Source organism: Emys orbicularis, chromosome 1, assembly GCF_028017835.1.
Source record: "Emys orbicularis isolate rEmyOrb1 chromosome 1, rEmyOrb1.hap1, whole genome shotgun sequence".
In the NCBI taxonomy this organism is placed as follows: domain Eukaryota; kingdom Metazoa; phylum Chordata; order Testudines; family Emydidae; genus Emys; species Emys orbicularis.
Window position 1 is genome coordinate 266,975,527 of NC_088683.1, and position 24,093 is coordinate 266,999,619.

The following is a 24,093-nucleotide window of genomic DNA, read 5'->3' on the forward strand; positions in this document are numbered from 1 at the left end:
GAGTGGGTTCTTTTTGCTTTATATATTTAGCTAGAATTTTTGAGTGCTCTAACCACAGGATTGAGAGGCAGAAAATCATCTAGTTATAATCCCAGCTCAGACACTGTGTCCATGTGTAGCGTTAGGAAAGCGTTACAATCTGTGTTTGCTTCCCCATCTCTAAAATGGGGTTAATGATATTTACCTACCTCACAACACTTCTCAGTGTTTTAACGTGTTGGTTAAACCTGTAAAAGTATTTAAATTTGTTGGTTCAACTTCTGTCTGTCACATCACCAAAAGAAGTAGATCATTTTATTTTCTGCAACTTATCTCAGATGTCACATAATATGGAACTCATTAAAATTTAAGCAGGACATTGAATGAGTCTGGTTTTAGTTTTCTTTTTACATTCAGTCATAAGGATCCTTTTTCTCTTTTAGGGAAAGAAACGTTTATCTTATCGGCGAACCTAGACTTTAAAATATATTAAACTCTATGTATTTGTTTTTATTATCCAAATATGTGGAAGCTGTCAGTAATGTGGTTTCTTTTTATAATGTCTTGGTTGTCTGAAGTTTCTTTGAAGGCTTGACTGTGTTTTGTCTTAAAGAGATACCTTTTGTCAGATTTTGTTGCTCTCTTATTTCAGAATATTGAATATGCAGCAAGTTTTATTATTTGTGATTTTCAAGTACAGTAACTGTCATTTTGCTGGGGTGTGAATGCCATTGGTAAGCCTTTACCTATCAAGGATTAAAGTCTGGTCAGCTGTAGTGTATTCCTGTGGGTGTCTTCTATTTAGAATGCTTTGCATGGATTTTCAGAAGGGTTCAGTATTGGCATAACTCTGCTCCTATTGACCTCATCATTCTGAAAATTGACACATCCAAACCCGCTGGCCACTTATGAAAGTTTTGGCCTTAATGTATGTCCACCAGTGTGGTTTCCAGGCACCATGGAAAGCTGAGTACTGAAAGTCAGACAATCTCAGACCTAAAGGAAGAAGCTGATCTAATCATTAGGGCCAAATTACACCCTCAAATAGACATGTGCAACTCACAGTAACCTCAAGTGGAATTGTGTAGAACCAATGGCAGCATCAGCAACATCAGCATTTGTTGTCAAGGCACCTTTAGCCAGTTGCCTCTTCTTGACTATGGGAAGTTATTTACTCAAGGGCTGGAACTGCATCCTTGAAATCTCCCTAAGGGTTTTATACTGTTGCCTTTCATGATAGTAGCTGAGCACTTTCCACGTAAGATCAATAACAATAGCTAAGTCCCTAATGGATTTTATGGAGTCTTTGGCACATTGATCTAGTCCAAGTAAAGCTCTGCTTGGGGGTAGGATTTTTCTTTTTGAGTTTTTAGATGTTGATAACTTCCTTTTTTAAAAACAAGTACTTATGTATTTGGGATAGGTTAGCTGGTTGTGTTGTTTTTTGTTTTGCTTTTGTAGAATGGGTTTTGCTCTGAATGAAAAGTAAGAATATCCAGGCACTGAAACGCCTGTGAGGTAGAATAAAACTTGATTGCAGTCACTTACAGTAACTTTCCTTATTGCTTCCCTAGGCAGTGATCTCCTTTCTGTTGAAAGCTCTCCTAACCTTGGTTTGGCTAGAATCAATTTTGGATTGAGCTTCTCTGCTTTGTTCCAAAGTTTACCCAATAAATGGGTAAAGACATCCAGTTGCCTTGAAGGGCTCGGTCTCCTCCCCACACTTTCGGCCCCACCCCTTCATTCTTTTCTCCCACAGCTTTTCATTCTCCCACCCATTCTTCTGCTTACAAGAATGTTGATGCTGTTTTGCCAGATGGTAGTCCCAATAAAGAGCTTCCCATTGGTCCAGTTTGCATCTATACCTCCTATTTTAACTTTCCCTGTGTACAAAACTTCAATTCAGTTGGTTTAGACATAGGTATGTTTTTAGGATATGACTGTTAGTATGCTCTACATGGCCTCATCCTTCCATAGTCCTAGACGTGGATTCCTTTCTTCCTTTTAAATAGCAGAGAAGTTTTTGATTAATTAAAGCAAATTAGCTGAGCCTATGATATCAATTAGGCTTGCCGTTTCATAAGTTCTTTTATGAGGGATGAGACTGCTATAACCAAGACAGCCTTGCAGAATATTTAATGTAGCAACTGAATGATTTTGATTGACAGATAATGAAAGACAACAGTGAATTACATATTTTTTTCCAAAGAATTTTTGCACATTCAGCTTTCTGTCTGGCAATGACATCCATCACTACACCTACTGATTTTCAGTTCCAGGCATTCTCAGTATTTTAGTATATTGCCGATTAAAGATCCAAAATATATAATGTTCCTGGACTCAACATAACTTATGTTTGCTTGCCTAAGATAACAAGCTGCTGACTTCTGTTACTCATTTCAAACACAGGAGTTTATGTGAATTTCTGTGTGTTTGATTTCTGTGCTGTCACTTTTATAATACACTTTTAAAGGCATTTACTTATATAAAGTATTTTAATATTTATACAGTAAAAAGTCATTCTTTAACAAGGTAGTTAGTGCATTCTCTGAGGAATAAATTAATTTAAATTATAGTGCCTCACTTCTGCTTAATAGGTTTTATGTTATGCTATTTTGTCATAACATTTAATATAACTCATGTACTGTACTTTAAGACTGATACTGTAAATCAGAGACTTTCATTGGAAAGAGCCCATCTTCACAACATTTGTCGTTTTAAAGCTGAGGCCTATAGCTTCTCTCCTTGGATCTAAGAAGTGAATATTTTAAAAATTAGGATCCCTGATAAGGAAAATGTATCTATATGCAACTTTAGTTTGCATGAGCCAGATTGTACCTGTCAGAAGATGCTATCCCACATTAGCAACATGGAGGGTGAGTTACTCTGGGAGCTTTCCACTTGCAGACCTTGATTGCTGTGGTTTGCTCTGTGATACTTCCATCAGCAGGTATCAGTGTAGTAAATATGGGTATGTCTGTGCATCTTCTGACATCTGCACCTTTGTGCTAACTGTGGAACTCCAGTTATTTTTCCTCAGAGAGCGAATTTGTTTGCACCTGAGATAGTCTTCATCCTGACAAGATCTGAAATGCTTGCCCAGATGTAGAATAATTGAGGCAAACAAACTTCATATTAGTCCAACTGTCCTTTTTCATAAATGTTGTGTCTAAAGTAATTGTGGTGCTCCACAGGTGCAGATCTTTGCTTGGATCAGTAAACAACCAGAGAAGGTACATTTCCAATGTTACTGCTGAAATACGTTCCCATTTATGCTGAGTTTCAGATCTACCCTGCAGATCTGACAGCAGGATTTTCCCCTAAGGACTTAACATCTGAAAGTGTCTTGACAGCTGAAGCTGCTAGGTCTAGTGTGTAATGCTTAATTAAATCCAAAGATCACCAAGTAACTGTATGACAGATTTGTTCAATAGGTGTACATGCTTTTTTCTGCCCCAAAAGAACACCATAGCCTTTATGAAACAGGCATTAACATAAGGAGGTTGGGGAATTCTTTGAACTTGTAAGTTTTTCGAATATAAGATCTCACCCATTTTGCTGTAGTAAAATATGAAACTTGCTGGCTTTTGTTAGATTTCTTTCAGGAAATAAAGTGTTTGAAATACCAAAGGAACTAATAATATATAGTGTAAAAATCATTCTAAAGGCCTGTTGTCTCTGTGGCGGATGTGAACCTGCTATGGAATAATCTAAGAATACTGATATATAACAATTTTGCAAATACTGTATGTGACCTTGTCAGTGTGGTAAAGTCACTGTATAGTTATATTGGGTTATTACACTTTCCTTTATTAACGTATTTGTCAAGCAGAAAATCAAACCAGCTCTAGATAAGCAACCTCCCAACCAACACTTTGTGGGGGAGGGGCAGTTACAGTTCTAGATAAGCAAGGAAAACTTGGGGGAGAATTACAGGACAATGGCCTACTTCCAGGCTCCATCCCAAAGGTACATAGCTGTTTGGCCAGGGCTGGAAGACATAGAGATCAAAGGGACACTGGTTAAAAGGACTCCCTGGAGAGAGAGAGACAGAGAGACAGAGAGAGGAGTTGAGTGTTCCTGGTGAGAGAGTCTGACATGGATGACAGAGACAGGGAAAAAGCCTCCGGGAAAAATAGGCAAGCATATAGACTGTTTATTGTTTTAAGATCTGTTTTCTCAGAAATTCTTTGGTTCTAAATAAAATAATGCTTTGCTTTAAGAAGGTTGTCTGGTCACTGGGTACCACTTGTCATTTGTCCTACAGGTGCTGAACCTAAGTCAGGCCCTCTGAGGTAATCACAGTAAGTACCAGGGGACTGCAGCCTAAGGCCTGGTCTAAGAGTGGGAGAATTGTGTGATTCCACCCCGAGAGAGGTGACGGTGCATGGCCTGAGACCTGAGGGCATGCGCTCAAAGAGACCAGGAGGAGTCAGAGGTGCGATTAGCCTGGTCACGGTGATAGTATCTTGCTCCAGTTTTTGGACAGAGTAGAAGCCAATAAACTTGTGGAAAGTTGAAGGCAACAATGGAGGCCACTCATTGTTCTTGGGTAATATGATCATTGAGAGCAGTAGCTATTTGTCACTAATATTATCCTTGAATGCTACAATTTAAGATTGTAATACGTTTCCCCCCCCCCTTTTTTTACTGAGTTTTACTGGCGGGGGGGGGGGGGGGGTTGTAATGCAATACACATCAATAGATACTCTACTCTTTTATTTTATACATAGTGGCAGTTGCTACAAGCTCACTAAGTTACGTGCATAAGTCTTTTTCTTTTCCAAGGTATTTTTGCTACAGCCCATGTGATCTGTGTGGTGTTTGTAGAAATTAAATCCTTGTATTTTAAATTCCTTGCAATTCTGTGCAAAAGTACCAGATGGTGGCATGTAGGGTGTGAACAATTTATCAGTTCAGCAATTCCTTGTTTTTCTTGAAATGCCAGTAGGCTTTTCAAAGTTGCCACCCAAAAGGCCAACACAATGGGTGCATCACAAGTTATTAGCACTAGAGCCATGTGAATACAAAAAAGGAAGAGTAATGAATATTTATGCAAATAAAACCTACTGATTCACTTTGCTGGTATTCCCAGTACCTTTTATTTGTTTATTTGTGAACATTAAAGGTGAGGGAGGTTTTATTTGCAAGAATGTTCATTACAAGCAAAAGTGTCACAAAAGCTAATGTGAATAAATATCCATGAATATTCACACCAGAGTGCCCTTGTGGCCAGTGTGAAAAGCTTGTGCAGCTATTCACACAACACATTCATTTATAATCCAAAAGGGAGTCTTCTTTGTTTATAAAGCTTAAGTCATTAAACCAGGGAGCAGAAACAATTGCTACATGATTTAAGAAACCAGTCATGTGGAGACATCATGAATAGCAAACGTTCACAGTGACCATTGTGCAGGCAGTCTAGAGGCCAAAATTCATTCATTCATACCGCTCATTAAACAACTGCAAATAGTGAACAAATTTATAAAAATCATGACATGTTTGTGGGTGATTTGTGAACAATAAGTTTAAATTTATCAAATTATTTACTGCAAATCATCTAAGTAGCAATTTCCCTTCTACTTTTCATCATTAGCCCTGTAGCACAATGTGGAGAGATTGTCAACGCCTATATCTGCAGCCCTTCCCTGGACCCTAGGATGCATACTCCCTTGACAGGGTCCTTTCCAAAGCAATTGTAATACTTTATTTATCCTTTCATAGGTGACCAGATTTGCAAAATGAAAAACCCAGGACATGCAGACACTATATGTTTCAGGTCACTACATTTCCACAGGATTTGCAATGAGATGTAGTTTTCAGAATAGGACACTATTGTCGCATGAAAGCCCCAAATGGAGAAAACAGCAGTGTTCTCCAGCACACTTCACTGAGTTAATTCCCTATTCTAGTACCTCTCCTACCAATTCTCCCCTAACAGCTATACAGTAGTTGGGGTTTGGAAAGGGTGACAGGGCAGTCACCCTTCTCCTCTTTCCCTTAGCCTCCCATTAGCTAGCTGATTGGTGAGGGGGTTTTGAAGAGTAAAAGTTTGATTTGCTTGTTTCAGAGGCAAGGGAACATTGACTCATCCATTCATTCAGGGGGTTTGATCTTCTTGCAGTTTCAACCACATCTAAAGATTTGCTCCCCAGAAACTTATCCAGCTTTGCCCTTACATTCTTGGGCAGTCCATATTTCCTTCTGGTTCCAACATAGCTCACTACAAGACATCAGAAGAATCCGTGACTGACTCAGAGTCTTTACATAGACCAGGGGTCGGCAGCGTTCGGCACGCGGCTCGCCAGGGTAAGCACCCTGGCGGGCCGGGCCAGTTTTATTTACCTGCTGACGCGGCAGGTTCGGCCGATCGCGGCCCCCACTGGCTGCGGTTCGCCGTCCCGGGCCAATGGGGGCGGCGAGAAGCCGTGGCCAGCACATCGCTCGCCCGTGCCGCTTCTCGCCGCCCCCATTGGCCCGGGACGGCGAACCGCGGCAGTGGGGGCCGCGATCGGCCGAACCTGCCACGTCAGCAGGTAAATAAAACTGGCCCGGCCCGCCAGGGTGCTTACCCTGGCGAGCCGCGTGCCGAACGTTGCCGACCCCTGACACAGACTTTACTACCAAAAGATAATAAAGAAATTTAAAATAGATTCTTCAGTAAGAATATCCCTGCTTTGTGGGAGTAGTCATCATCATGGCTTTCTCAGTGTACAGGAATAAAAATGGTACATGGTTGATAAGATTAAATTAATTTCTGTATGGATGTAACCTTTCCCAAAGCCTTCGTAAGGTGTATAGGGAGAGAATACAATAAGTAGCTCAATAAAATGAGGATGAAGAAAACCAGTGTAGTGGTGTCCATCCTGGAAATTAAAATCATCCCTTATGGTAAAATTGTTTGAGATTAGAATTAGAGAACATGCACAATCCCTATTAGCTCACTCTCTGGTGTTATAGGTGTGCACAAGGTGCATGATCGCCACCTGGTGGCTACTACTAAATTAAAGAAACTAGTGATATACAAACTGGAAAATGAGTATTTTACAGGCAGCAATACACAGTTTGTTGTGTTTTTAATGGCAGCCAATGTCTGTTTTGTCCCTAAAACTAATATATACTGGGGTTTTTCACCACATAATGGGATGGAATTTTCTTCTAGTACAATAAAAGAGAATTTCTCACAACCCTGGTCATTAATTGAGTGATCTCTATGTCCAGATCCAGAAAACGCCAGCCTCCAAAATCAGATACATGCATAAAAAAAGACTAATTTTTCAAGGACTTGTTGACATCTGTTAGGCATTTGAATGCCATAGGCCAGGGGTTCTCAAACTTCATTGCACCGTGACCCCCTTTTGACAACAAAAATTACTACATGACCCCAGAAGCGGGGACCTAAGCTTGAGCCTGTGCAAGTCCCACCACCCCAGGCAGGCGGGAGGGTCAAATCTGAAGCTCAAGGGCTTCAGACCCAGGCAGGGGGCCTGCAACCTGAGCCTTGCCACCCAGGGCTGAAGCCCTCGGGCTTTGGCTTTGGCCCAGGCATCTAACACCAGCCCTGGCGACCCCATTAAAACAGGGTCGCGACCCACTCTGGGGTCCCGACCCACAGTTTGAGAACCGCTGCCATAGGCTGTTCACTTAAATTGTAACTTGCTCTTAATGGCAGTCCCACAAATTATAGTATTATTTACCTGCAGCTGAGTGGCAATCAACGGTGTGAAATTCTTTTCCATCTTTAGGGCTTTAAACTAGGTTCGACGGGGACAGGTGAGCAAAGCCCACAGGTAAGTGGGGAACATGGAGACCTGGGAGATGGGTCGGAAACGAGAGGGAGTGTGGGCTATATTGGCAGAGAGAAAGGAGGGTCAGGACAAAACTGGGAGGAAAGATCAAACCAGTATCTTAGATGCCTATATACAAATGTGAGAAGTATGGGTAATAAGCAGGAAGAACTGGAAGTGCTAATAAATAAATACAACTATGACATTGTTTGCATCACTGAAACTTGGTGGGATAATACACATGATTGGAATGTTGGTGTGGATGGGTACAGCTTGCTCAGGAAGGATAGACCGGGGAAAAAGGGAGGAGGTGTTGCCTTATATATTAAAAATGTACACACTTGGACTGAGGTAGAGATGGACATAGGAGATGGAAGTGTTGAGAGTCTCTGGGTTAGGCTAAAAGGGGTAAAAAACAAGGGAGATGTCATGCTAGGAGTCTACTACAGGCCACCTAACCAGGTGGAAGAGGTGGATGAGGCTTTTTTTAAGCAACTAACAAAATCATCCAAAGCCCAAGATTTGGTGGTGATGGGGGACTTCAACTATCCAGATATATGTTGGGAAAATAACACAGCGGGGCACAGACTATCCAACAAATTCTTGGACTGCATTGCAGACAACTTTTTATTTCAGAAGGTTGAAAAAGCTACTAGGGGGGAAGCTGTTCTAGACTTGATTTTAACAAATAGGGAGGAACTCATTGAGAATTTGAAAGTAGAAGGCAGCCTGGGTGAAAGTGATCATGAAATCATAGAGTTTGCAATTCTAAGGAAGGGTAGAAGGGAGAACAGCAAAATAGAGACAATGGATTTCAGGAAGGCAGATTTTGATAAGCTCAGAGAGCTGATAGGTAAGGTCCCATGGGAATCAAGACTGAGGGGAAAAACAACTGAGGAGAGCTGGCAGTTTTTCAAAGGGACACTATTAAGGGCCCAAAAGCAAGCTATTCCGCTGGTTAGGAAAGATAGAAAAGGTGGCAAAAGACCACCTTGGCTTAACCACGAGATCTTGCATGATCTAAAAAATAAAAAGGAGTCATATAAAAAATGGAAACTAGGACAGATTACAAAGGATGAATATAGGCAAACAACACAGGAATGCAGGGGCAAGATTAGAAAGGCAAAGGCACAAAATGAGCTCAAACTAGCTACAGGAATAAAGGGAAACAAGAAGACTTTTTATCAATACATTAGAAGCAAGAGGAAGACCAAAGACAGGGTAGGCCCACTGCTTAGTGAAGAGGGAGAAACAGTAACAGGAAACTTGGAAATGGCAGAGATGCTTAATGACTTCTTTGTTTCGGTCTTCACCGAGAAGTCTGAAGGAATGCCTAACATAGTGAATGCTAATGGGAAGGGGGTAGGTTTAGCAGATAAAATAAAAAAAGAACAAGTTAAAAATCACTTAGAAAAGTTAGATGCCTGCAAGTCACCAGGGCCTGATGAAATGCATCCTAGAATACTCAAGGAGCTAATAGAGGAGGTATCTGAGCGCTAGCTATTATCTTTGGAAAATCATGGGAGACGGGAGAGATTCCAGAAGACTGGAAAAGGGCAAATATAGTGCCCATCTATAAAAAGGGAAATAAAAACAACCCAGGAAACTACAGACCAGTTAGTTTAACTTCTGTGCCAGGGAAGATAATGGAGCAAGTAATAAAGGAAATCATCTGCAAACACTTGGAAGGTGGTAAGGTGATAGGGAACAGCCAGCATGGATTTGTAAAGAACAAATCATGTCAAACCAATCTGATAGCTTTCTTTGATAGGATAACAAGCCTTGTGGATAAGGGTGAGGCTGTGGATGTGGTATACCTAGACTTTAGTAAGGCATTTGATACGGTCTCGCATGATATTCTTATCGATAAACTAGGCAAATACAATTTAGATGGGGCTACTATAAGGTGGGTGCATAACTGGCTGGATAACCGTACTCAGAGAGTTGTTATTAATGGTCCCCAATCCTGCTGGAAAGGCATAACGAGTGGGGTACCGCAGGGGTCTGTTTTGGGACCGGCTCTGTTCAATATCTTCATCAACGACTTAGATATTGGCATAGAAAGTACGCTTATTAAGTTTGCGGATGATACCAAACTGGGAGGGATTGCAACTGCTTTGGAGGACAGGGTCATAATTCAAAATGATCTGGACAAATTGGAGAAATGGTCTGAGTTAAACAGGATGAAGTTTAACAAAGACAAATGCAAAGTGCTCCACTTAGGAAGAAAAAATCAGTTTCACACATACAGAATGGGAAGAGACTGTCTAGGAAGGAGTACGGCAGAAAGGGATCTAGGGGTTATAGTGGACCACAAGCTAAATATGAGTCAACAGTGTGATGCTGTTGCAAAAAAAGCAAACATGATTCTGGGATGCATTAACAGGTGTGTTGTGAGCAAGACACGAGAAGTCATTCTTCCGCTCTACTCTGCTCTGGTTAGGCCTCAGCTGGAGTATTGTGTCCAGTTCTGGGCACCGCATTTCAAAAAAGATGTGGAGAAATTGGAAAGGGTCCAGAGAAGAGCAACAAGAATGATTAAAGGTCTTGAGAACATGACCTATGAAGGAAGGCTGAAAGAATTGGGTTTGTTTAGTTTGGAAAAGAGAAGACTGAGAGGGGACATGATAGCAGTTTTCAGATATTTAAAAGGGTGTCATAAGGAGGAGGGAGAAAACTTGTTCACCTTAGCCTCTAAGGATAGAACAAGAAGCAATGGGTTTAAACTGCAGCAAGGGAGGTCTAGGTTGGACATTAGGAAAAAGTTCCTAACTGTCAGGGTGGTTAAACACTGGAATAAATTGCCTAGGGAGGTTGTGGAATCTCCATCTCTGGAAATATTTAAGAGTAGGTTAGATAAATGTCTATCAGGGATGGTCTAGACAGTATTTGGTCCTGCCATGCGGGCAGGGGACTGGACTCGATGACCTCTCGAGGTCCCTTCCAGTCCTAGAATCTATGAATCTTTGAAAACCTCAAAGAAAATAAAAAAGGATTTTGTTCTAATCATATCCTTACAACCAAATGTGCATAAATCAGTATAAAGGGGAGAGAAATAGTTGAAACTTGCTTTTGGAAAATAAGATTTATCCATATAAATGAATGATCTTTACAAGCCATGAACACTAAAATTTAGTTCCAATGTATACTGTTTGGGTTCCCTAATCTAGAAGGGGACAGATAATGAAGGACAGGATGCATCACAATGAGCAAGCTACATCAATTCACAAATGAGCAAAGCTGGGAGTATTGGGCTTGTTACTCTAGAAGAGAAATATATGAAAGGAAAGGAACCTTGAGAAACTCTTTCTGTAAGGGGACTGCTCTTCACATTGATGGGCTGGCAAGTGAAAGGTCATCCAGCAGGTTATGGTCAGAGGCTTTAAAGTGAATTTTCCTTTTCATCAGGCTCACAGCCAGCCCTGGAGGACAAGGAAAGCCGCTCTAGAAAAAGAGTAGCTGTACACCAAGATGGTCAGCATAAACCTGAATCTATACGCATCTGACTAAATTATCTTAATATCTTAACTTTTGTCTTTTGTTTTTAATTCTATGATACCAGCTATAAATCAGGCAGTATAATTACAGAAATTAAAATAAAAAAAATTAAAAATAAAAAACACCCCCTGGGTTATGTATTCTGTCTACCTGTCAGTGCAGGATCGATAGTCTTGTGGTTAGGGTTCTGTTTCTAACTATGCTTCAGATATTTTGTGTAACCTTACGCAAGTCACTTCACCCCTCCTCCTCAGTTTCCCCATTTGTAAAATGGTAGGAGTAGCTCCTTCCCTCTTTCACAGCATGAAGGGTGTATCCATTCACACAGGGACATTGATGTAGCAGGGTGTGTTACCACAGACCCCACTAGAGACCAGAAGAGGCACAGAGAGGTGGAACATCATGTATACATTATGAAATATAAATATCTATTGAAAAGATCCTACTGCCCTGCAGTATATAGGGGAATGGGGCCTTAGTCCTCGCTCCTCAACTCTGTGCCTATCTCAGGGGTCAGCAACCTTTCAGAAGTGGTGTGCCGAGTCTTCATTTATTCACTCTAATTTAAGGTTTCGCGTGCCAGTAATACATTTTAACGTTTTTAGAAGGTCTCTTTCCATAAGTCTATAATATATAACTAAACTATTGTTGTATGTAAAGTAAATAAGTTTTATAAAATGTTTAAGAAGCTTCATTTAAAATTAAATTAAAATGCAGAGCCTCCCGGACCGGTGGCCAGGACCCGGGCAGTGTGAGTGCCACTGAAAATCAGCTCGTGTGCCGCCTTCGGCACACGTGCCATAGGTTGCCTACCCCTGGCCTAGCTTAACATCTCGCTTCTTAACAGTTCTTCATGTGTTCAGCAGATAGATTTGGTCTTTTTGTCCTGTCCCCCCCATAACAGTGTTCTTCATGCTATACTTATCTGCACATTGGGAAACAGTCATATGTCCTTTCTCCCCAGCTCTGCAGGAAAACCAATGGAATTTTTACCTTTTATTACAATCATTTATCTTATGGGAAGAAAACATATTAAAACAAATACTTCTTCCATCCCCCCTGAGGCTAATGTTTCCTACTAGTGAATCTGAAAGACACATCTGTACTGAAGGAGACATATTCCCTTTTGTCATTTCATTGCTGTGTATGTGTCAACTGCTCTTGGGCAGTCTCTCTAGAGGTCCCAGCTTCTAACTCAACTGCCTCAATCCATCTCAAATTAGCCCAGCCCATCAATTTAACATAAAATGAGTCAATCAGCGCTTAAACTCAAAGGATTGCAGTCTTCCTTTGTCTCCCTGTCAGTTTCTTAGAGGCAGCCTGGCATGGGTCTGTTGCCCCTCTGTTATCCCAGGCATTTCTGTCTCCCCTTCTCTCTGTGTTCTCCTTCCATTATAGGTGGGATTGTTTTCCTTATTGGTCCCAGCTTTGGGTGCATGCTCTCTGATTGGCAGTTCTGGCAGCTGTGCTGGGTGTGGTTAGCCCAGGGAAAACTCTCTGCTCCTTTCTGCCTATGCTCAGTATGGGGTTTGAAAACCCCATTTCAGTACCCATATAGCTAAATGTGTCTTACTGCTAGTAATTTAGTTTTCCTCTTGAGTGCACCTTTGTGCTCTGTATAATACAAAGCATGAGAGTACTTAGTGTAAATTGAGCAGGATTCTGTCGCTATATTACAAACACTTTTCTATATGTAATCCTTTCATTTATTGTGTATTTCTGCCCTCTGGGTGGATGGAGGAAACATTTGTCTTTGATAATGTGACTGCAGTTTAAGAAGGGTCCTGAAAAGTAGAAGTATTGGTTGTCTAAAACCATCACTGAATTTTGTCTGATACAAGAATAAGATAAGGTGGGTGAGGTAGTATCTTTTATTGGACCGACTTCTGTTGGTGAGAGAGACAAGCTACTTCCTGAAGAAGAGCTCTGTGTAAGCTCGAAACCTTGTCTCTCTCACCGACAGAAGTCGGTCCAGTAAAAGATATTACCTCCCCCACCTTGTTTCTCAAATATCCTGCGAGCGACGTGGCTACAACACCACTGCATATGAGAATAAGATATACTTTTTAAAAATCTTTGCAAACTTAACTTTTTTAAATGTATTTTTGTGTGCTGCAATGTTTATAATGCAGAGTTACAGAATCTTTTGGTTTACAGTTCTTCCAACTTGTTAATAAAGTCAATTCAAGACCAACTGTCTCTGTGCCTCAAATTGTAGCTTCTCCCCACCAAAGTCTGAAGGTGCCACATATAAAATTTATGATCTTGTACGAGGCATGTCTGACAGTCCAGTGGCTGATCGGGAATCCTCTTTCTACTGGCTATGGAGCCAGAGACACACAGTGCTGAAGAGCTGTCACTGAGTCAGGCTTCTGTGAAAGATCCCCCCCCCCCCCCCAATCTGGAACTCTCTGCAATGTCCTCGGTCAATACATGTAGCCCGGACAGCTCCCATTTTTATGTCACTATTTCATTTGTAGGAAATTGATTTAATTAATTGTTTTAAGAATTGCAAGCTATCTTTTTTCCCCTTGTCAGTTTACACAATCTCCCCTCTTCTACTGAAGTCCATCTTGGAGCTCTTTCCTGAATTCCATGGTACATAAGATCATGGGGAAAGGACAGAAAGCAACAAAAAAGAGAGTTAAGTGCCTTTCCTGCATCTGTATTCACCTATCCTGCATTACAAAGGGCACTCAGACATCCATTAGCAAGAACTATTCGGATACCAATAGGAAATCAGGAATTGCTTTTTTGCTACTCAGGCCCAACTGTGATTTCTTTGTAAAGACACAGGACATGTTATGTTTTGTTGTTTCTTTCTTTTTCCCTTCCAAGGTTCCATGTCTGTGAACTTCTCCCTACTAGAAAAAAATAGGAAATGATTTACACCAGTATTAATGTTGCAAACTGTGCTGGTTTTTGTAATAAAAAAGAAATAGCGCCAGATCTTTAGCTGGTTATAAATCAGTAAGAGTTCTTGTTATTTCAGTTGCGATCTATGGCTATTTACACCCGCTGAGGAGCTGGCCCCCTTTTTCATTATCATTCATCTCTGGAGATGGTCATTCTGATGGGTTCCGGTAGGGGTGGAGTTTTTTCCCAAGCAGCCCCAGTACTGTAGCTTTGGGACTGTTTCCATACTGAGTGGAACAGAGACTCATCCACCAATTAATGGCTTAGCAAAGAAACAAAAATTAATAGGTAAGAAAAGTTGTTTCCATCATGGTTTCCCTTTTACAATTTCAAACTATTGCAAGAGATCAAACCAGCAAAGAAACGTCACTGTTTTCATGTATTTCTTCAGATTTTTCTAATTCCTGTCTCAAATAGTCTTTTTGCTCTGCAGTAGAGAATGCACAATCTGAATTACTGCAGGTAAATAGCAAACTGGATTAAAAAGTCAGGCTTGAACAATTTTTAAGAACTTTGGATAGAAGGCTGGCATTCCTGGAAGTGTGCTAATGAACACGTGCCCAGAATTAATATTTATCATTCTGATCTTCTGATTTCACAATCTGACTGTTTGCATTTGATTTTTAGACATTAGCAAAAAATCTCTCAGTTAAATGATTTTGTAAATGAATATTTTATATAAATGATCTTAAAATTCAATGAAAGCTTCTGCACTGACTCCCTGCCTTTTTCACCACCTGGCTGTTTGTTGGGGAGAACCAAGCGTAACTAGGTGCTGACCAAGTATAATGATAATAGCAGCACCAGCTCAGTGTTTCCTAATAGAATATTTTCTTAGAAATTTATTGTGATCGGATCTGAATCAGGAGAAAACTAAATATGTAACTGGCAAAAAAACCCAACAACATATCCTCTATAATAAAAATGTGGGTCCCTATCCCACAATGAGTTTATTGTGAATGGGCCCCTCATAGCCTTAAATGGAGCTCTGTGTAAGGGCAGGAGTCTGCCTGAATGAGGCTCATTGCAAGCTCATTATTATTATTTGTATTGCAATAGCACTTAAGGTCTCCAGTGATAGACCAGGGCCCCACTGTGCTATAACAAAAACATATTCCTTGCCCCATGTAGCTTGCAGTGTAAGTATAAGACAAAGGACAACAGCTGTATACCAGGGAAGCCACAAGATAATAATGATCCAAAACTGGTCAGTATGAAAGGCAATGGCCATAGTTTTGATTTCAGATAACCAGCTTTCTGATTGATCAGTTATCAGAAGCATAAATACAAACCAATATAATGAAATACATTTAAAAAAATAACCAAAGGCCTTGATCCTGTAGTCCCTTCTCATGCAGAAGGAGGGGTTGCAGGATTGTGTCCCAATATAAGAAAAATATTTGGAGCTATGTTTTATAATAACATAAATTGGGCATTTGGTACCAAATTCAGCAAGCATCTTAAGCAGATACATAAATAGGACTACTTTTTTCATTTTTAAAATTATGCACATGCTTATATTGCTTATTGTGAAAGGAGTGATCTGGTTGACTAGCAGTGGTTCTAGTCATTCAAGTATCTGACATAATTGCATATTTAAGAACTCACTGGCCAATTACTTCCTTAACATCTAGCTTTTAAACTGCTTTTCTTTCTTTCTTTCTTTTTCTCCACCCATGAAATCTCCATTCCATAGAAATGGAATCAGAAAGGCTGCCAGTAGCTACAGAAGAGAGTGAGTGCTCTCCTCTTCAGATTTCAACATTTGGTTGTTGATGACAAGCACAAGAGTCAGTTTGCAAAAACTGGCTGCACACTTGAGGATGCACTTGACTCCTAAAGTTTGTAGTTCCTTAAAATTGGAAAAAAATAATAACTTTTAGCAATACATTTTTAAATCACATAAAAACTTACGACTTTCCAATCCACCCCCTATTCTCCAAAGACTGAATAACTTTAATTTTAAAATGCTTTTGAAAAGCATTTCCTAAAAGTAATAAGACAATTAAATTAGTGTGGCTGTAATAGATATGTGCACTTTTGCAGTGTTCAAATGCATTTGGGTAAATACTTGAGTATGATTACCTGTACCAGTTTAACCACATACCTTGTTGTATATTGTTGATTACCTAATTTATATTTGCTTTATTAATGCAAATAAATTCAAACACATTTCTCCTGCTGGTCTAACAATCCTGATAGTTTAATTCAAATTTTCTCACAGATAATACTGAGATTACTCACAGTGGGTTGAGTTCTGCCTTTGGAGTCATTTGCACATTTCCCATTAAAGTGATCCACAGTGTGTATGTATCCAAGAGGTGGATGTGGAACAATGTAATGTAAAAACAATTTAGATACAATCATAAGAAGAAACAACATGCAAGTGTGCATGAAGAGCTACTTCTTTGGGGGGACTTTTACCATTTACAAAAAGGAAATGGATGAAAGATGATTGCTTGCAGATCTTGAAAATGTTTATTTTTTATTTAAAATATTTTCATTTTTCATCAACAGGCACAAGCATATTTACCGTTTATGAAGCTGCTTCTCAAGAAGGCTGGGTGTTCCTTATGTATAGAGCAATTGACAGTTTTCCCCGATGGCGTTCATACTTCTATTTCATCACCTTAATTTTCTTTCTTGCCTGGCTTGTTAAGGTACTGAACAATTTGTTCTTTTAAACCTGCCTGGAATATAAATCATGTTCAACTGAATTTCTGCTCTTTTCCACCTGCTGAGCTTCCTGGTAAGCCTTTGCTTTTAATTTTTCTTGTAGAACGTGTTCATTGCTGTCATCATTGAAACATTTGCTGAAATAAGAGTGCAATTCCAGCAGATGTGGGGGTCCAGAAGCAGTACTACCTCAACAGCTACTACCCAGGTAGAGTTCTGATGTTATAGCTCTGAATACTGAGATATTGTTTGCGTACCTCTGTTTATAATTTATTGCAGAGTAGTAAACCAGAAATCCCTGCTAGTTATTGCCCATCTCAGTACATTCTGTTTTATAGAGTGTATCATTCAAATGGGGTATCTTAAAAAATATAATATAAAAATATAGTAGGGAATAATCATGCCATTGTTAGTGGGCATATCTTGCTATATACTGTACACACTGCCCATTTGTCCATCATAATTAGAGATAGAATGATTCCTTTTTATTTTTTGTTTCCATATAATATTAGGGTTTTGGAATTTGGGCTCTTCCCGCCGCAGCCCCAGAGCTGGAGGAGTTCTGTGCCCCACACTGATTATAGGGTGTGTGTGTGTGTGTACCCGTGCTTGCCCCCCCATGTGCACACCCTGTCCAGACTATAAATGTCTGCTGCATCATCACAGTGGCTATTTTAAGTACAGTAACTCCTCACTTTAAGTCGTCCCGGTTAACGTTGTTTCGTTGCTGATCAATTAGGGAACGTGTTCATTTAAAGTTGTGTAATGCTCCACTCTTACATTGTTTGGCTGCCTGCTTTCTCCACAGCTGGCAGCCTCCTTACACTCCTCCTCCCCACAGCGCCTCCCGCCCGCCAGCAGACCCCGCGGATCAGCGCCTTCCCTTTCCTCCCCCGCCTCCTGCCCGCAGCAATCAGCTGACTTGTGGTGTTTCGGGGAGAGGAGCGAGGACTGGGTGCGCAGGCTCCCCCTCCCTCCCCTGCCTCCTGCCGGCAGCAATCAGCTGGCTTGCGGTGTTTAGAAGGGAGGGGAGGAGCAAGGATGCAGCGTGGGAAGTAAAGGGCGAGGAGGGGGAGAAGAGGCAGGTCAAGGATGGGTGTAAATCTCTTCCAAAATTATTTTGTTTAATATTTTCTATTATAACTCTGGAAATTCTTGTTATCCATATGAATGTCCAGTCCTTTAGTGAATCCTGCTCGTTTCTTGGCCTCCATGATATCTTGTGGCATTGAGTTCTGCAGTCTAAGTGCAGCTTGTGTCAGAACATTTTTCTTTTTATCAGTTTAAAATTTGCTCCTTCACATTACTCCTAGCAGGAAATACTTTTTCACACAATCCACACTTTGCCTATGAAATTCATTGGTATAAGGTTATTGTTGAGATCACGATCTTAGCTGAAACCTGGCCTAGTCCAAATGTAATTCTGGGTGAAGATGATTCCACCAAACATAGCATATCAGTGTACAAATCAGATCTGGGTTTAGTATCTGTCACGTCCCTAGTTAAAATGCCACAGCCTCTGTGAATTAACTAGGGTCTGTGACAGAAAAGTCTCTATGGGGAAACTCTAGAAGCAGCCACATTTGGGGAAAATAGAAACACTAAGGATAATGTCATCAGACCAGAAGAACATGATCACATTAGGTATGAACACCATCATATCATAGAATAAAAATAATTTGTGGACTGTAGACAGGTTAATGGCTATCTTGTTCCAAAAAGTGATGTGACCTGAAACACTGACATAATGGGAATCTAGTTTAACAGACTATAAAAAAAAATGTTTCTACTGTTTCTGTATTAGTCGGAATTGTCTAAATGAGCCTTTCCAATACAAAGTGCCATATAAAAATGTACCATATTTCTTGTTTTGGCATGAAGTGACTTTGACAAAATTTTCTTCTGTACTTTTGCTGTATGATTTACTTCATTTGTCCACTTGACAAATCAGTTAACTTGTGCAGAATATTAGTCTACTACTGATCAAAGAAAATTGACCCTCAGGTATTTATGGGCTGCTGAAGTAAGTGGTATAAAGGGAGTTCTCTCAGATGATGAGTAAAAAATTAGTGTACCTCATTGTCTACACAGGAACACATGCACATTTTCTGTTAATGGCTTTCAGGACACGTTTCTTATGCCAATCAACCTACATCTTTTTATGACCTATTGTTAAAAGCCATTTTATATACATGTTCTGTTTTCTAAAGGCTGGGGTGAAATCCTGGCCCACTGAAGTCAATGAGAGTTTTGCCAGTGATTTCAATGAAGCCAGGATTTCACTCCACATTTTTAATTATACCACTGAATCGTCAGAGTAACTACACTGAACTGTTATGGAGTTACTGTGGATATACAGTGTAACAAAGATCAGAATCTGACCCTTGGTGTAAAGTACTTTTGTTGGTAAAAGGGCATGCTGTGATTTATTACTGTTCCCTTGGTGTAAATCCCAGAGAGTTCTGCAAAAGACCACAATGAAACTTGCTTTTAACAAGAATGTAAGATGGCTGGGTTTCTTCTAAATATGCTGAATAGATGAGGAGCTTTGTTCTGAGAGATTCTACAAAACAAATAGTGCTAAACAGATCCACTCTGAACTCATTAGTAAAATTAGTACTAATATATTTGGACAAATTATTAGGTAGATGTAATGTGGTTTTTCATATTATCTGAATGAAATTCTGCACACTAAAAGTTATTATTCGGGCACAATTGTTATTAAAATAGGAGACTGGTGAGATCTATTTTGCGTATTCTCTAAGAATAAGAACCATTTCCCTCTTTCTTTAAGAGCGCAGAGATCAGAATGTGAGCAGATCCTAAGCAAAATATATCAAAATCTTCACTTGTATTTATCATTATGTAAAATGCTTCTGACAAGTATTTTTCCCCTCAAGATGTTTCATGAAGATGCTGCTGGAGGATGGCAGCTAGTGGCTGTTGATATGAATAAACCCCAGGGCAGAGCTCCAGCATGTCTACAGGTATGGTACTTTTTTTTAATAAATCAATCGGTGTAAACAGTAATGTGTGAATGTTGGCTTAGAGTGGCTGTTGGTGAGAAATTACAGTTGCAATAGTATTAATCATGAATTGCCTTACATTTATTGGTAACTTACCAAGTAATACTGCATGTGCTCATGAAACATAAAATCAGCAAAGAAAGCAGTATGGACTTCATCCCAAATTATAAGGCATTTTATAATGTTTGTCTAGAAAAGTACATTCTTTATAAAGGAACTGTCTGATGTTGTCATTTTAAAAGAAGGTTTTAAAAATATCATTTTATTACCTTAAATAATTTAAATAATCCTTCTTTACCTCCACATCCTTCCCTACAAATCAATCCCACCCATGGTTTAGGTGTATAAATATGCCCAGTTATTGACCCCAAAATACAATATTATGCACTAAAATACATGGGCCAAATAACATACTCAACACAGAAATACTTCAAACCCATTTTCAACTTAAAAATATGATTAATAAAGGGAGGCAGTAGACCTAGATTCAAATTAATACAATGTTTTAAATGTTTAATTTTTATATTTTTAGTTTTACATAGATGGATTAATGAAAATCTATCTTACTCAGCTCTGACATAAATCCAAAACTAGGATAAAGAATGTTTATAAATCAAATTTTCCATTCACAGAACAATGTAGAGCAGTAGTTCTCAAACTAGGGCCGCCGCTTGTTCAGGGAAAGCCCCTGGTGGACTGGGCCGGTTTGTTTACCTGCCGCGTCCGCAGGTTTGGCCGATCGCAGCTCCCACTGGCCGCGATTCGCCGCTCCAGACCAATGGGGGCTGCAGGAAGCGGCGCGGGCCGAGGGACGTGCTGGCCGCCGCTTCCTGCAGCCCCCATTGGCCTGGAGCGGCGAATCGCGGCCAGTGGGAGCCACAGTCGGACGAACCTGTGGACGCGGCAGGTAAATAAACCGGCCCAGCCCGCCAGGGGCTTTCCCTGAACAAGCGGCGGCCCTAGTTTGAGAACCACTGATGTAGAGCACCACAAAGTTTTATTTATAACTTTCAGTCTTGCATGATAAGGAATGACACTTGTCAGTGAGCCTGCCTTACTTCAGAACACAACACCAAAAACACTACAGCAATCAGAATAATATGATCTGTGCCTTCCAGGCTATGGTTATGATAACATTCAGTTTAGCATGTGAACTAAAGTATGTGTATGTTTAGTATGTGTACTAAAGTATGTTTAGTATGTGTACAAGCTGGCAGGGTATGCACTGATGTACGTCTCCTGGCAAACACCTTTTACCATGAGTTCAGGAAAGTTGCACGTTATTAAAGTTGGACAAGCTTGTCACACTATGGTGTGATATGTCTGTCACTCATGGCATATCTCTTAATTGTTCCAACAAAAGGAATGTAAATTCTTGATGTGTGGCAGTATCTAGCCTACCGAAGCATCATCTGCACTATGTTCTTATCGAGTCATAGATTCCAAAACCAGAAGGGACCATTATGATAGACCGACCTCTTGTATAACTCAGGCCATAGAACTTCCCCCAAATAATTCCAATGGAGAATCCACCATGACCCTTGGTAAATTGTTCCAGTGGTTAATTACTCTCAGTGTTAAAATTTTTAAACTTTTGTCCAGTCTGAATTTGTCTTGCTTAACCTTACAGCCATTGGATTGTTATAACTTTCTCTGATAGATTGAAGAGCTCTTTGTTAAATATTTGTTCCCTCTGTAGATACTTATATAGACTGTAATCAAGTCACCCCTTAAACGTCTTTTTGTTAAGCTAAATAGATTGAGCTCTTGGAGTGTCTCACTATAAGGCATGTTTTCTAATCCTTTAATCATTCTCATGGCTCTTCTCTGAACCCTTTCCAATTTATTAACATAATTTTTTAATTATGGGCATCAGAACTGGACACAGTATTCCAGCAGCAATCACAGCAATGCCAAATACAGAGGTAAAATAACCTCTCTACTCCTGCCCAACATTCCCCTGCTTATGCATCTTGGGATCGCATTAGCTCTTCTGGCCACAGCATTACACTGAGAGCTCATGTTTAGCTGATTATCTACCACAACCCCCAAATCTTTTTTAGAGTCGCTGCCTCCCAGGATAGAATGCTCCATGCTGTAAGTATGGCCTATGTTCTTTGTCCATAGATGTATACATTTACATTTAGCCATAGTAAAATGAATATTGTTAGGTTGTGTCCAGTTTACCAAATCACTCTGAATCACAACTTTCCTCTTCATTATTTGCCACTCTCCCAATTTTTGCATCATCTGCAAACTTTATCAGTGATGATTTCATGTTTTCTTACATGCCATTGATACAAATGTTAAATAGCTAAGGGCCAAGAACCAAACCCTGCAGGACCCCATTGGAAACACATGCTCTCGATGACAATTCCCCTTTTACAGTTACATTTGGAGAACTATCAGTTAGCCATGGAGACCTATCATTTCTCAAGTGATAATCGCAAGTGGTGGTCAAAATGTAGCCAAACTGATGGTGAAAGCGCCATTGAATGGAATTTCAAGATAGTATCTGACTTGCTTGTTTCATCTTTGTCTAATTACTGTGGTGCTGCATATTGTTTTTTTCAAGAGTCATGAAAGCACATGATACATTGCATTCCATTAAGTTGGAACCTCATGCTTTAGCTGATGCTGTGGCTTTTTTACTTTTGCAATTCAGATAATAGTTTTCTTTTGACAGATTGATACGACTCTATCCTATCAACATCCAGCTGATTTTCAATTATATATTACCTTGCAGGAGGTCAAAGACAAGCAAAAATAAACAATGCACAACATTGTCATTTATAGTGTAGTACTGTCCAAATTGGGTCAAGTTGCTTTCCAAACAAAGAGGAAAACACAATCCCTGCCTTAAAAAACATGCATTCTAAAAGTCTGATAAATTCATGCATATATATCTACTTTATGATGCAGTACTTTATGCAATTGCACCATTGCTTAAATAAAAATATAATAGATTTTAAGTAGGTCACACATCTAAAGGTTGTCGCAACTTTTGCAATATATTCAATGCATTCATTGAGTCTGGAGTCCTTAATGAGAGACGTATTTGTTGTTTATTTGGTTTTGTTAGGGTTTTTTTCCACATTTCTTAACAGACATATAAAATGTTGTGTATATATAACACCCATGAAAGGATTAACCTTTTTTTAAGGGTATTTTCAGCCAATGAAGATTCTTCTGAATATATAATATTTCTATCTTGACATTTATTGGCTAAGTATGTTGTCACTCAGTGTACTGAGAGGGGTAGAGTTCTTAGGAAAGGTTAGTGATGATTTTTTGTATAATTTGAATTAAATTTTGTAATAAAGATTTTGTTAGGTTTTCTTAATTCTTCTCTGGGGTCTTTAAATATTATTACTGCAAACACAAAGAATATGGTACTCTTTCAACAGTTAGGACTGTGTTTTGATGAAATTCCATTTATTCATTCACTGATATATTTACATTCTGCCAGTTTTTGTATGCAAGCAGCAAATAGTTTACAAACTAGAGAATCAAGAATTTAGGATTTATCTCCTCAAAAGTGCAGGAACTGGTCCAATGGATGGGCTACTAGACTGAGACTCAGGAGACCTGGGTTCAGTTCCTCAATCAACCATAAATTTCCTGTAGATTGTGGATAAATCGTGTAATCTATAAAAGGGGGAAATTCTTCCCAACCTCACACAGGTCCTATGAGAATTAAATCTATTAATAAACATGAGGTGGTCAGGTATTACAGTGATAGAGATCACATAAATAGCCAAATATCTGTCTCTAAATAGAGGAACATAGGAAAGATAAAGAAAGTTCTTGGTCCACTGAGTTTCTTAGTGAAAGGACAGAAGTGTGTAAGAATAAAGCGCTAGAGGTAGGCCAAGGATGGTGGGTTTTTAGCGGAGCTTTTAATTTCAGAAACTCCCTACTCAATTTTCTCAAGATTTTCAGACTGGATAGAAATTGCCAATGAGACATAACCCCCATAAGAACATAAGAATGGCCATACTGGGTAAGACCAAAGGTCCATCCAGCCCAGTATCCTGTCTACCGACAGTGACCAATGCCAGGTGTCCCAGCGGGAGTGAACCTAACAAGTAATGACCAAGTGATCTCTCTCCTGCCATCCATCTCCACCCTCTGACAAACAGAGTCTAGGGACACCATTCCTTACCCATCCTGGCTACTAGCCATTAATGGACTTAACCTCCATGAATTTA

General features: G+C 39.8%; 1 protein-coding gene across 2 annotated transcripts in view; it reads left to right on the plus strand.

The window, feature by feature from the left end:
• Positions 1 to 24,093, plus strand: part of NALCN (sodium leak channel, non-selective) — a 369,797-nt gene that overhangs the window by 132,855 nt on the left and 212,849 nt on the right. The window contains exons 7-9 of one of the 2 annotated variants that reach the window (XM_065410363.1): positions 16,698 to 16,840; positions 16,960 to 17,064; positions 19,757 to 19,843. In XM_065410363.1, the coding sequence (XP_065266435.1) occupies positions 16,698 to 16,840; positions 16,960 to 17,064; positions 19,757 to 19,843 (335 nt within the window). The remainder of the gene's footprint in view (positions 1 to 16,697; positions 16,841 to 16,959; positions 17,065 to 19,756; positions 19,844 to 24,093) is intronic. The other variant, XM_065410371.1, reaches the window with a different exon arrangement.